Raw genomic sequence first — 15,020 nt, 5'->3', positions numbered from 1 at the left:
TGTGTGTGTGTGTGTGTGTGTGTGTGTGTGTGTGTGTGTGTGTGTGTGTGTGTGTGTGTGTGTGTGTGTGTGTGTGTGTGTGTGTGTGTGTGTGTGTGTGTGCGTGCGTGCGTGCGTGTGTGGAGGGTTAACTATCTGCCATGATGTAAATGTTTAGGAAATTAGAAAGAGCTTTGTGTAGGACACAAGTTCACATTGCTTTCAAATCAGATGAATTCTGAAGGCTCTGAAATCATCCTCCAGTACATCTGTAGAACAAGCCGACTGTGTGATGATAAATAGTTCTGTATTTATTAAAGTTTAATGAGGCTGAATGGAAATAGATTAGGAAATTGGCCTGGTTTTCTTTCTGCCAGAAGAGACATGTGAGAATTCATCTTTGTGCCCATTGCTCCGGTCTTGAGAACAAAAGTAATAACTCACTGGATGTTTCCCATTCCATTCTCGTGGTTTTCCAATATTCCCATTTTTGGGAACGTCTGTTGTGGTTGTTGATGGTGTGATGGTGTAAACGTCAATCACAGATGTAGGGATTAGATAGAGGTATTTCATTTTGTTATCTTTCCCTCCTTCTTCATCAGTTCTTTCCCAGACCTCGTTGTCCCCATTCACAGTAACTAGGCTGCAGTGTGGTTGTGTGGTAGTTGACACCTGTTCTATGTGGTCGGTGATTCGATGTTGTCGTGTTTTGAGTTATTGCTCTGAGTAATAATATCAACCATGGTGCAGGGACTTGTGCAACTGAAATAATGGTAAGGGGTGACCCAGGTTCTCTTAAACTTTGGTTCCTCTCTGGGAACCCTCCTACCCCAGATTCTAGATTAGAACCTTCCATTCTAACTGCGCACTGCATTCTGGGATATATATCTGGGTAACAGAAACCTTTAGACTGTTTGTAACGCCACTACCAAAATTATGTCTGAGTCACTAAACCCACAAGAGTAAAGATGGGAAATACTGTTCAAACACTCCAGGAATCTGGTCTGAACTGAAAACATTCTGTACTGATCCTAGACCAAAGCACATCTCTAGCTAGCCTCCTGTTAATTGAATATTGTTGAGGGGGAATTTTATTTTTCTCGCCCTGGGAGGTATTGCTATGCTGTCCAGGTTTGAAGATAAGCATTTGCATACATATGAAATCCATTCGACCTTCAGGGGTCCTTGACTGTACGAGGAAGTAGAGTTGTAGTGTACTTCATTTGGTACACTTCAAATAGAGAGCCCTTTGAACTTATCTCAACCTGCTCTATCTCCATCCCTCTACCTCTCCACCTGAACTAGAGCACCTGTTTCCTAGGTTACCACTTGATTTAACCCTTTGCAGAGCGTGCTGCACATTCTAATTATTTCTAATGGGTGACGTTCAAATGAAGGACTGCCGATTAGTTTGTCTATTCAACTGACTAGAGCACTGAGAATTCATTGTTCTAGACTGGCAGTCCTCGTTGCCTTTTATGTTTCTGGGGGAGACTAGAATGGGAGACATCAGAGTGACTGAGCGAGTGTCTCGTCTCGAGAAAGTCTTGAGAAACTAGGCTGAGCGCTCCCCTGCCTCCCTCCCCCAGTTTGTCCTTGCCCTGCAGAGTGTGTGCATGTGTGCGTGTGTGTGTGTGCATGAGAGACAGAGAGGCGAGACGTCCCATTTTCAGCAGCCCCTGTTGTAGGGTATACCCCCATAGGAAACCCCTCTAAGCTTGGCCCAGAGAATACACGGATGATAATCAAACTAAAACCAGACTCAGATAAAAGGGGGATCATTAGCAGCTACAACGTTTGAATAATTTAATATTTTTGAAGTGCGTGTCTCTACTTTACACCAAGGTTAGGGAAAGCAGCGGGTTTCTGCCCTTGATTTCGGTGGCATTAATTTCCCCCAGCCCATTATTAAAACATCAAAGGAATTAGATTTGTAGTGTGTCCTTATTTGGGCCAACATAAAGTAGGATAGGAGTGTATTTTAACCACTCACCTCACACAATTTTAATGTTACCATTGCCCTTAGCTTCAATCAACCTGTCGACTGCATTTTCAAAGGATTTGTTAGACTCCTGTCATTCCAGATATCATTGAACTAATTGGGCTCGATGAGGATGACATATGATAGAGTGAAACAGATAGAAGGAGAGAAGCACAACTGGTTGGTTGAGCATTTGGGCTTCACATGTTAATTCCTCCCACCCTTTTCTTTACATTATAGTGAGCCATGTTCTCCAGAGACTCAATTATTTGTTATGGTCTCTATTTCCTTGGGTCACCTTACCAGGACACAGGGTTCAAATGATCTACTCCCTTAAGAAATAAAGACCCACTATTTTTAAGGAACCCACAATAGTCCGTATGTATTCGAAACTCTGATATTTAACCCTGAAGGTTACAGCAACGTTGAGATTCCTTCTGTATTGAAAAGCGCTGTATAAAATGTATCTATTATTACTATCATCATTATTTCCATCAATAAAGGCTGGCGGGTCTTGAGAAGAACACTGCTGTGGACAGTAACCCCACTTTCAGTATGGTCATACTGACCCCTGGTGGTGAAATGTGGCATAGCATATTACATGTGTTGACCACGTTCACAAACTAGCGTTATTGATGGGAGCATTTCTGCCTGCACTGGATCTCAGATGATTACCCATGACCAAACACCATCATGGAAAACCAATTGACTGTTAGCTTGGCAAGTCAGTATTTTACTGGTTTGATATCTGACTGATAAAACATTCATCCAATTTAGCGTTGGGTATTTGCCATCATAGCTGTGATTCTAAGCCTGTAGACCTGAGAGAGATATATAGATGAAGCACAGATGCTGCATTGGCTCCATTGACTGATGCTGCATTGGCTCCATTGACTGATGCTGCATTGGCTCCATTGACTGATGCTGCATTGGCTCCATTGACTGATGCTGCATTGGCTCCATTGACTGTAGCTCCGACTGTCTGTTAGTGTTTAAAAAGTTCAACACTTTTCTGACCCCCTCGGGTTCCAATAGTAACAATAGAAAATATGAATAACCATTTCTATATATAACACTGTATTACACTTTCTGTAAGACTGGTAACTCCTCTGAAGAGATGGATCATTTCTTTTTCAAGCAAAACTTGTTTTTGTTTTTTTGTGAGTTTAGCAGGTTCTATGCATGCCTTTAATATACCTGGTCTTGCCATCCACTGAATTGCATCTATAGGGAGAGAAATGTGTGCCATAGATGCTAGCCATAGGACTGGGTGTAACCAACTGCCATAAAAAAACAGACTCCTGTCCTCAGCAGCCAATACTCCCCTGTAGCTGAATATGGAGAGACTTTTTCTTCTAATGATTTCGATCTCATCGTACATCTGAGCATGTATACTTTGTGTATCTTGAAAGGTTTTCTATTTTGTAAATCAAGGACTAAAGGAATCTTTTGTTTTTGCGGGACCATTGTGGTGTTTTAACTTTCTATTCACAACTTTTTGACTTAGTCTACTTTTCATGACTCACAAATCAATGCTCTGTAAATATAGGATTCATAACTCATGACCCCCAGACAATATCAGGAGTGAGAGGAAGGATATGGCACTCCCTGACCTGGCCGTCACTCCTTCCTGGGTTTCTAATCTCCAGATTCATCAAAAAGGTGATGTCATTTTCATTTAAACGAGATGGTGCCAGGAACATACTCTCCCTCTACCAGGTCTGAGCTGACCAAGCCTCTCCCACTCATAACAAAAGGTGAAATATGGAACGAATTCTCTCTGTACAACAACAGTCAATCTCCCACCATGGGACCATAGAGATTCCTGACATTCTTCCCGTTTCTTGATTCTTTTCATTTGTGTAGAGACAACTCTCTGAGGTCCCACGGTGGACCTTCCCAAGCTGTCACTGGGCAACCTTATCAAAGAACCACCCTTTCAGGTTGTTGTGTGGAGCACCTTGAGACCATATGAAAAACACACACATTGTGGCTTCTCTGTTTCTCTCTATTTGTTTGTTTCATTGTAGTAAAGTCTTTATTCAACCACTGTTGAATGGTAAATGGTAACGCTTCGCTGCATCCTGACACCTCGCTATGAAATTTGGAATCTTTTAACTTTCTTCTGTGGTTTTATTTGTTGCGTTGTTGTTCTAAATAATACTGGAGAAACCTAGGAATAGGTGCCGAACCATGATGCTCCACCAACAGGCTCGTCCAGTGACACACACACACAGTTACAGGGGAAAAGTTCTAATCTCAAAATCACAATTCTAATTCAACTGGAGTCTCAAATTCAAAATGGTATTCCACTTCCTACTAAAAATAGTGCTTGAACCCTTGGCTTTGGAGGAAAGAACTGTACATATTCAATATTAGCCATATCACGTCATCTTATCTGTAGACCTCTCCTGCCATTTCTGACAGAGGAAAATGACTGTTGATTATGTGTAAAAACTGTAGGTATGGTTGTGTAGGAGATAGGAAGTCTTTGTAATATTCTAGTGTTCCATCTCCAAGGGTCCAATCCATTTCACCCAGTCAAATAGCAACTTGGTGATGACTTGTAGGAGAGGTATAATACACAGTATACACAGTGCATTCGGAAAGTTTTCAGACCCCTTCCCTTTTTCCACATTTTGTTACGTTACAGCCTTATTCTAAAATTGATTTAAAAACTGGTTTCCCCCTTATCTATCTACACACAATACCCAACAACAAAAATGCAAAAACAGGTTTTAATACATTTTTGCAAATAAATAAATAAATAACTGAAATATAAAATGTACATAAGTATTCAGACCCTTTACTCAGTACTTTATTGAAGCACCTTTGGCAACGATTACAGCCTCAAGTCTTCTTGGGTATGACACTACAAGCTTGACATACCTGTATTTGGGGAATTTCTCCCATTCTTCTCTGCAGATCCTCTCAAGCTCTGTCAGGTAGGATGGGAGTGTTGCTGTACAGATATTTTCAGGTCTCTCCAGAGATATTTGATCAGGTTCAAGTCTGGGCTCTGGCTGGGCCACTCAAGGACATTCATAGACTTGTCCCAAAGCCACTCCTGCATTGTCTTGGCTGTGTGCTTAGGGCAATTGTCCTGTTGGAAGGTGAACCTTCGCCCCAGTCTGAGGTCCTGAGCACTCTGGAACAGGTTTTCAACAAGGATCTCTCTGTACTTTGCTCCATTAATCTTTCCCTCGATCCTGACTAGACTCCCAGTCCCTGCCTCTGAAAAACATCCCCACAGCATGAGGCTGCCACCACCATGCTTCACCGTGAGGATGGTTCCAGGTTTCCTCCAGACGTGACGCTTGGCATTCAGGCCAAGAGTTCAATCTTGGTTTCATCAGACTAGAGAATCTTGTTTCTCACGGTCTGACAGTCCTTTAGGTGCCTTTTGGCAAACTCCAAGCAGCTGTCATGTGCCTTTTACTGAGGAGTGGCTTCTATCTGGCCACTCTACCATAAAGGCCTGATTGGTGGAGGGCTGCAGAGATGGTTGTCCTTCTGGAAGGTTCTCCCATCTCCAGAGAGGAACTCTGGAGCTCTGTCAGAGTGACCATCAGGTTCTTGTTCACCTCCCTGACCAAGGCCCTTCTCCCCTGATTGCTCAGTTTAACCAGGTAGCCAACTCTAGCAAGAGTCTTGGGGGTTCCAAGCTTCTTCCATTTAAGAATGTCGGAGGCCACTGTGTTCTTGGGGACGTGCAACTCTGCAGACATTTTTTGGTACACTTCCCCAGATCTGTGACTCGACACAGTCCTGTCTCGGAGCTCTAAGGACAATTCCTTGTCCTCATGACTTGGTTTTTTCTCTGAAATGCACTGTCAACTGTGGAAGCTTATATAACCAAGTGTGTGCCTTTCCAAATCATGTCCAATCAATTGAATTTACCACAGGTGGACTCCAATCAAGTTGTAGAAACATATCAAGGATTATCAATGGAAACAAGATGCACCTGACCTCAATTGCGAGTCTCATAGCAAAGGCTCTTAATACTTATGTAAATAAGGTATTTCTGTCTTTTATTTGTATTAAATTTTCAAAGATTTCAAAAAATCTGTTTTCACTTTTTCATTATGGGGTACTGTGTGTAAATTGAGGGGGAAAAAAACATTGAATCCATTTTAGAATAAGGCTGTAATGTAACAAAATATGGGAAAAGCCAAGGGGTCTGAATACTTTCCGAATGCACTGAAACTCTCAAGTATCTGGGGTCTTTTTTATTTGTATAAGTGTTTTATACTGTCTGTCTTGTGAAAGAGGAACTCTTTTTGTCATAAAAGCATGTTGTTACACTGTTACATCAGTCTCCTCTCTCTTTTTCGCATGTGACTCAATATGAATTCACACTAACACACGCAATATGGCTGATCATTCTGGTAGTTTGCCACTAGAGGGTACAGATGGAGGATCTCAATTTGAACCAGTTTGTTACAGCAGTAAAATAATCCTGCAGCAACAGGACATTTTAATTATTATGTGGATTATAATAAATATACATTTTTGTAGGGGTGATACATTTTTTGTTAGGGCAAATGAAGTTTGAAATTTCAAAGTGGAAATTACAAACTTTATAAGCCTTTTTTAAACTCATACACTACAAGGAAAATTCTCTGCAACAAAAGAGTGATCAAATTAAGATCCTACATTTGTATAGTATTATTATAGGATAAGGCCCTGTATCCTCTATATGTGCATCTAAATTCTGAAACAGCAACTACAGATGGCATGCAAGAAGATCCCTTCAAAAAGATCCCTGCAAAAAGATCCCTCAAAAAGATCCCTGCAAAAAGATCCCTCAAGAAGATCCCTCAAGAAGATCCCTGCAAAAAGATCCCTCAAGAAGATCCCTCAAGAAGATCCCTGCAAAAAGATCCCTCAAGAAGATCCCTGCAAAAAGATCCCTCAAGAGGATCCCTGCAAAAAGATCCCTGCAAATAGATCCCTCAAGAAGATCCCTGTAAAAATATCCCTGCAAAAAGATCCCTCAAGAAGATCCCTGCAAAAATATCCCTGCAAAAAGTACTTCACTTTATAATTGAATCAATATTTTGTTCAATATCAATAAGGCCTAAACATGCCAGAAAACTCTACAATAAATTAGAATTTGTTGCATTGACAGAAAACATTTTCAAATGTGTCCCTAATGTAAATGAAAATCAAAGATAAACTGCTATCTAATTGTTTCTTTCTTTCTTTAATTACTCAAAACACACAGTTTACCCATACTGGTTTTCTACTTACTTTATTTTCTGATACAGTTATTACTCATTAAGGGTCTCAGCAGGCCAACATCATAATTAACTGCACAAGCTCTAAAAGCTACTGTGGGATAGAGAGGGGAATGACTCTCAGGTTATTTGTGTGTGTGTGTGTGTGTGTGTGTGTGTGTGTGTGTGTGTGTGTGTGTGTGTGTGTGTGTGTGTGTGTGTGTGTGTGTGTGTGTGTGTGTGTGTGTGTGTGTGTGTGTGTGTGTGTGTGTGTGTGTGTGTGTGTGTGTGTGTGTGTGTGTGTGTGTGTGTGTGTGTGCGTGCGTGTGTGTGTGTGTGTGTGTGCGTGTGCGTGTGTGTGTGAGCTTGCATGCATGCATGCGTGAACGCGTGCATGTGTGTGAACATGCGTATGTGTGTGTGTGTGTTCTGTCTTGTGTTGTATCATCATTAGTCACCGTACCCTGAGTGAATGAAGCTAGCAGAATATAGTAGGGGACATTGTGGCATTTGCACAGCCCTCTGTGGTAAAGGGACCCACCCGTACCTGAACATTTAGAATGCACATCTAGTCACAACACACATACTATGTGCCTAGAATTACTTCTGGAGTCTGAAGAAACTCAATTTTTGACAAATTGGTTGCTAACCCCAGGGCTAATCAATCAACTAATCAATCAATCCATTAGTTAAGGGCTACTATGTATTTGTTACAGAGCTTGATATGTGAGAGCAACACACTGGAGATGCCACACTGTAAGCCCTCAGCCTTATTACTCTCACATATCCAGTCCAGTCCAATTCCATGTGTGCTTGTGCGTCCGTGTGTGTGCATGTGTCGTACATGAGCGTTTGTGTGTGTAGGGCTGCATTTACACAGGCCACCTAATTCTGATATTTTTTTCTTTTGACCAATCAGATCAACTCTGAAAAAGATCTGATCTGGAAAATATCTGAATTGGGCTGCATGGGTAAACACAGACTTAGTGTGTGTGTGTGTGTGTGCATGGTGTGTGCGTGTGCACGTGTTAGTGTGTGTTTTGTGTTTGGGCATTTAATAAACATCTTCGATTAAAAGTCCAGTTAACCAATCAGGTTCTCCTTGGGGAGATTCCCTGGCACCTTGGCCTCCACGGTAGAGGTCTTTCCTAAAGGTTGAAGGTTAAAGGGGAGGGGCCACACACTGAGAGCCATTCCTCCTCATATCCTTCCATCTTTCCTGTTTAGTTGTTCTCTGCCTGCCTTTCCTTATCCCTCTATCTTTTCTCTCCTTTTCTCTCCTTTGCTCTCCTCTTTATTGGAAATTGATTGTCTTCTACCATCACAAAGACACTTGGTTCTGATTGATTGACAGGTAAGGGAAGAGGGAGAGAACATTTTGCACTGGAGCTGACTGAGAGAGCGCTGGGCCTCTCTTCCTCACTGGAGGTGGAGAGTCAAACCTCCACAACATTCATGAGCCTGTTTCAGTAGCCAGGGTGCTAGTCCATTTCTGTATTAGCCAACACTTTATCTGAGCTGTGTTGAATGCAGAAACAGTCAGGCACCCAGGGTAATGCTTCAGGACAGTTCTGGTTTGAGAGATACACCCAGGGTAATGCTTCAGGACAGTTCTGGTTTGAGAGATACACCCAGGGTAATGCTTCAGGACAGTTCTGGTTTGAGAGATACACCCAGGGTAATGCTTCAGGACAGTTCTGGTTTGAGAGATACACCCAGGGTAATGCTTCAGGACAGTTCTGGTTTGAGAGATACACCCAGGGTAATGCTTCAGGACAGTTCTGGTTTGAGAGATATACCCAGGGTAATGCTTCAGGACAGTTCTGGTTTGAGAGATACACCCAGGGTAATGCTTCAGGACAGTTCTGGTTTGAGAGATATACCCAGGGTAATGCTTCGGGACAGTTCTGGTTTGAGAGATACACACAACGGGTGCCTTCCAACCAACAACATGAATAAGCAACGAATACACATACAGTACAATACAAACAGGTCAAATGAAAGGTAATACAAACAGGAATAGTGGAGAAAAGACCACCAGCATCCCTCACTAGCACACATCAGGACAGGGTTACATCCACAACGACCAGGGGAAAGACAGAATGAGTGAGGAGGAGAGAACACCTCCACACACATACAACCAGCACAAACCAAATAACAAGCCCCCAAAAAAACATCAGATGGCATCAGCCCTCTCTCTTCACCTCTCTTTTCCAGCCCCAGGCTCTCTTTCCTTTTCTCCCCTCCCTTTACCCGGGACTACAGTTCATCCTACAGTTTCTATACAGTTATATAATATCCATGCATAAAATAATAGATTGCGTCGCCCCTGACAACAGAGGTGCTCTGGGGCGTTGTTTGTGTTTGTTTTTAATATGGGGATCACATGAACACACACAGCAGGACTGTTGTTTTTAAGAAACAATAAGAAAGACACAAAAAAGGAACATTATTTATCCCACAATGTGTCATGTCATCTTTGGTTTTTAAATAAATGTTTTTTTACTATCCTTTATTGGTTTCCTTTCTTTAGTCCTATACCTTGACGTTTTCCTCCAAACATTACCTCCAAACCTATACCCTAGATTTCTTACAACCTACCACCCTTCCCCACACACGAGAATACCTTTCACCATCCTTCCCCCCTGGCCTAAAACCCACTCTACCTCCCTTATAATTGACCCTGCAACTCTTACACACTACCACACTCCCCCTCAGACCTACAGATCTATCACACTACCTCCCTTTTTCTCAGACCTACCACACTACCTCCTTTCCCCTCAGCCCCTACCACACTTCTATACACACCCTCCCAGGATTATTTTTCTGTCTTTCCCACATTCTCCTTTACCTATCCCATTAGTCAGAGTCAAGAAGTCTTTCCCTCATGACAGCATACAGAGGAATTCATGAGACTGAGAATAAATAAATTGACAAACCATATCAAACAGTCAAAAGGCTTCTAGAACACACTGTCCATAAAGAAAACAAACAGTCAAAAGGCTTCTAGAACACACTGTCCATAAAGAAAACAAACAGTCAAAAGGCTTCTAGAACACACTGTCCATAAAGAAAGCAAACAGTCAAAAGGCTTCTAGAACACACTGTCCATAAAGAAAACAAACAGTAGAAAGGCTTCTAGAACACACTGTCCATAAAGAAAACAAACAGTCAAAAGGCTTCTAGAACACACTGTCCATAAAGAAAACAAACAGTCAAAAGGCTTCTAGAACACACTGTCCATAAAGAAAACAAACAGTAGAAAGGCTTCTAGAACACACTGTCCGTAAAGAAAACAAACAGTCAAAAGGCTTCTAGAACACACTGTCCATAAAGAAAACAAACAGTCAAAAGGCTTCTAGAACACACTGTCCATAAAGAAAACAAACAGTAGAAAGGCTTCTAGAACACACTGTCCATAAAGAAAACAAACAGTCAAAAGGCTTCTAGAACACACTGTCCATAAAGAAAACAAACAGTCAAAAGGCTTCTAGAACACACTGTCCATAAAGAAAACAAACAGTCAAAAGGCTTCTAGAACACACTGTCCATAAAGAAAACAAACAGTCAAAAGGCTTCTAGAACGCACTGTCCATAAAGAAAACAAACAGTCAAAAGGCTTCTAGAACACACTGTCCATAAAGAAAACAAACAGTCAAAAGGCTTCTAGAACACACTGTCCATAAAGAAAACAAACAGTAGAAAGGCTTCTAGAACACACTGTCCATAAAGAAAACAAACAGTAGAAAGGCTTCTAGAACACACTGTCCATAAAGAAAACAAACAGTAGAATGGCTTCTAGTACACACTGTCCATAAAGAAAAAAAACGTAAAAAGGCTTCTAGAACCAACTGTCCATTAAGAAAACAAACAGTAGAAAGGATTCTAGAACACACTATCCATAAAGAAAAACACTTATTTTAGCAGTGACTGATGACTCTCATTGCTAATAACATTGTTGTTATTGTTTCACTACGTAACCTTTACATTAAAGATTTGAGGTATATCAGGATGAATTGTCTACACGGGTCTGCCTAGTCATGACGCCAGCCGGGACAGGGGATAAATGAAGAGGGTTAGAGTGGAGTAGGGTAGAACACTGTGGTTTTGGGAGTAGGTGATTGGCCATTGATTTACCCCAATGCTAGTCAATGATAGAGAGGGATCTGAGGGTATGATTTTGGAAGCAGACACACCACACTCCTGTTATAAATGACATCAAAATATCTCTGGTAGGAGTGTGTGTGTGACAAAATATAGACACAACTCTATCACCTCTATTACATACCTGGGGCCTGCTGCACATTAACACCCCACTGCATGCACACACACACACACACACTTGTAAGCACAGGGGCACACACACACACACACACTTGCAAGCACAGGGGCACACACACACACTTGCAAGCACAGGCGCACCCACGCACAAACACATGGTCTATGTTGATCAAACCAACACGACCCATGTAAAAATGTATCTCATTCGATGACCCATGTGATCATTTGGTTTAGTATAGAACAATAGAAGCAGGTCTAATAAAATATACAAAACAACAGTGCTTTTTGAATTTCAATGTGAATTGTTGCCCCCCCCCCCCCCTTTCCACCCTGTATGTGCCCGCTTAACCTTGGCATGCGAATAATGAGGTGTGTGTGAGTGAGAGAGAGTGTGTGTGCAGGTTTGTACTTCTGTGCATGACTGTTTGGTCATGTGTGTGTTCAGAGCACTCTAACCCATAGTTGAAGGAGAAAGGCACTCAACTCTGTCTGCATATACTGTACCTACCACCTCCCTGTGGTCAGTATGTAGTCTAACTGCTCTGTGTGCGGGATTATGATTTTGTGTGTGTGTGTGTGTGTGTGTGTGTGTGTGTGTGTGTGTGTGTGTGTGTGTGTGTGTGTGTGTGTGTGTGTGTGTGTGTGTGTGTGTGTGTGTGTGTGTGTGTGTGTGTGTGTGTGTGCGTGCGTGTGTGTGCGTGCGTGCGTGCGTGCGTGCGTGTGTGTGTATGTGTGTGTGTGTGTGTGTTAGGTTTCTAGTCCTGGGTCTAGCGTCAGACTGGCAGCTGAAGTATCTTTGGTATCTGTGGCTGTGTCACAGTCCACTCTATTGTGTGAGGTATACGTCATGTCTCAGCTTCACTTTGGATTCGAACGCAATGCTTTTAACATCCTCGCTACAAACCTACAAATCTCTCTTAGTCACCTGTCTCTTCTCTGCCTCTGAGTGAAACCGTCTCTACACCCCCCATGGTCCCTGTCCGCATCTCCACCTTAAATATGATTATCGCCCGCTAGAAGACGCTACACAAGTGGAAGGAAAAGGATTTCCAAGGTCGGTTTCCACAGTAATCCCCCAAAAATATTTATCTTCCTGGATCCTGCCTTTTACAGTATGTCCCCCATAAAACCTCTCCAACAGGAAATGAAAGGTTAAAGGTTAAAGAGGAAGTGACATCATAACCCCTTCCTCCACCCAACGCGGTGCCCCATCATTGGAGCTTTCAGCAGAGCGGAATGCAGGGGGCAGTCCAGTTCAGGGGTGAAAATTCAGAGGTCATAAAGAAGTCCTTCGGGAAGTCCAGCTAGGAGTCAATCTACTTCATCACACAAGTATTCACAAATATGCACAGTCATTATTTTGTATTTGTTTGATTCCCTTGAGAATGATCAGTCTTTTTCCATGTTGATTATTATTTTTTGGTCTTTTATATTTTCTGTTTTGTCAACAAGGTGCTTGTTTCCAGTTTCAGCACAACAGAGCACAATAGTCACAACAGAGAAACTTTGTGACTATAATACTACTTTTTACCCGCATCAATATTATAGAGAGAAAGAAGAAGAAAGAGAGGAGAGGAGTGGAGAGGAGAGGAGAGGAGAGGAGAGGAGAGGAGAGGAGAGGAGAGGAGAGGAGAGGAGAGGAGAGAGGAGAGGAGAGGAGAGGAGAGGAGAGGAGAGGAGAGGAGAGGAGAGGAGAGGAGAGGAGAGAGCTGAAGCTTGAAAGAAAGAGTTTATTTACAGTTTGTTTTTCATTATGTTCTGGTTAGTATTGATCATATCCATGAATCCATTGTTCTGAGGTATGGAATGGCCACATCTTCCCGTCCAATTCCTCTCTATAAGGGGATCTAGAATGATGTGTTGGTTGCTATGGCACTGGCCGCCCACAAGGGGCGTGGTAAGTGAGGGAGCTGCACCTGCTCTCTCTGATTATCATAAAAGGGTAAACGTCATTGGCACTCATATCATATTGTGAAGTTTGACCCTTGGGTTTGGCCACTAGAGCAGGGCAATCCCCTCCATTTACCTTGATAGGACACTCAATAAGGTCCAGATGATTCCCATTTGATTGTTAGTCTTTGGTACCTAAACATACCCTCCAGTAGCTACATAGTTAACAGCCATACATAAAAATGGAACCTTAATCAAATCAACATCAAAAGATGATTATGGATGATAGTCTTGAGACATGTCCTCTGTTCCAAAAACAAAGCAGCTCAGGCTGTGTGTGCATGTCTCAAACCACTCCTTAATCTGCTCTGATCTGAAAGTGCAGGACAGGTGAAACAGTGTAATGACTGATCTTCTGGTATTTGGCTTTCACCTGTCTAGGTCTTATATCAGTGCAGATGAAGGAGCGGAGACGGGTAGACTTTTGAGACGTGGTGTCAGACTGCAGGGGTAGGCAACAGGCGGCCCAAGGGCCAAAACTTGGCAGCGAGTGATTTATTATGCCCCGCCAAAGTTTTTAGTAAAACATAATAATCATCATTTTGGGGGATTTTAGCATTTGGTCAAAAATACTGTCAAATCACAAGGAATTCAGCAAAAAGAATGGTTTAATTTAGGACGTCTGTTGCAAATCATTCCAACGAATAAAAGATTAGACGTGATCGTGCATGTCTCAATGTAATCAAGGAATGACATTATTGTTATTTTCAAATACAATCTCTTTTTGGGCTTAGTTATGGTCAATTTGCAGCATACAAATTATTATAACTGTGTTCCTGCCCCAGACCTTGCGCTCTGATAAAAATGATTTGCCTACTCCTGTCACACAGAAACACTCAACAGTGTACTGTAACGACCAGCAGGTGGCACTGTTGCACTTGCACTGCAGAAAACAGATTGTTGCTCAGAAATTACACCCCTGGAGTGGAATTGTACACACACACACGCAAGCATACATGCATGTACAGAACATACACACACACACACACACACACAGTGAAAGGTGTGTTTTTCTGACTGAGCAGAGGACATGTCTGCATGTTTATCCTTGCCTTTTTAACAAACATGGCCACTGATGTTGTGCAGTCAGGTCTATTACCATGGGCTTGTCTTTGGTGTATTTGCTTGGTCAAAAACTTAAGCTTGTGAACCGATCAATCCCGAAAGAGAGAGAAAGCTATTCTGTGGGCCTAACTGATCTTAGCTATTTTAGATTTGAAGCCTCTGAATTTCTCTGGATTGTTTTTTCTTTGGTTTTACTGACAGATTTGCTCAAACTAAAGTGTCTGAGGATAATTTGGGATACCAAATTGGTTTGTCTTTGATTTCTGACGGACAAAACTAAATGGAGTAAAGGGTGAGATTCAGCGCAAAAAGAGAACACCTTCAGACCAATGGTCATACATACCTGATTCAACTCAGTAGATGAATCAGGTGTGTTAGTGCTGGGCTGGAACAAAAGCATGCACACACTACAGCCCTCCAGGACCGCCAGGGTCAGTGACCTCTGCTTTAGATCCCACCACCCTCTTCCCCTCCATCTCAGGCCTTGGAGAAGGTGGTAGCAGAGGAGGTGCCCGGTTGTGCCGGGGACGAACCGGCGTTGTTGC

General features: G+C 42.3%; 1 protein-coding gene across 1 annotated transcript in view; it reads right to left on the bottom strand.

Annotated features, from left to right (window-relative positions):
• Positions 1–14,896: 14,896 nt before the first annotated feature.
• onecut3b (one cut homeobox 3b) overlaps positions 14,897–15,020 on the bottom strand; it is a 22,689-nt gene continuing 22,565 nt past the window's right edge. The window contains exon 2 of the mRNA XM_046322572.1: positions 14,897–15,020. This exon is cut by the window's right edge and continues 330 nt beyond it. Within this exon, the coding sequence (XP_046178528.1) occupies positions 14,953–15,020 (68 nt within the window). The 3' untranslated portion in view covers positions 14,897–14,952.

This window comes from Oncorhynchus gorbuscha, linkage group LG22, assembly GCF_021184085.1.
Source record: "Oncorhynchus gorbuscha isolate QuinsamMale2020 ecotype Even-year linkage group LG22, OgorEven_v1.0, whole genome shotgun sequence".
Classification (NCBI taxonomy): domain Eukaryota; kingdom Metazoa; phylum Chordata; class Actinopteri; order Salmoniformes; family Salmonidae; genus Oncorhynchus; species Oncorhynchus gorbuscha.
Note: the sequence above shows the minus strand (reverse complement) of the source record. Positions and strands in the feature narration are given on the sequence as shown.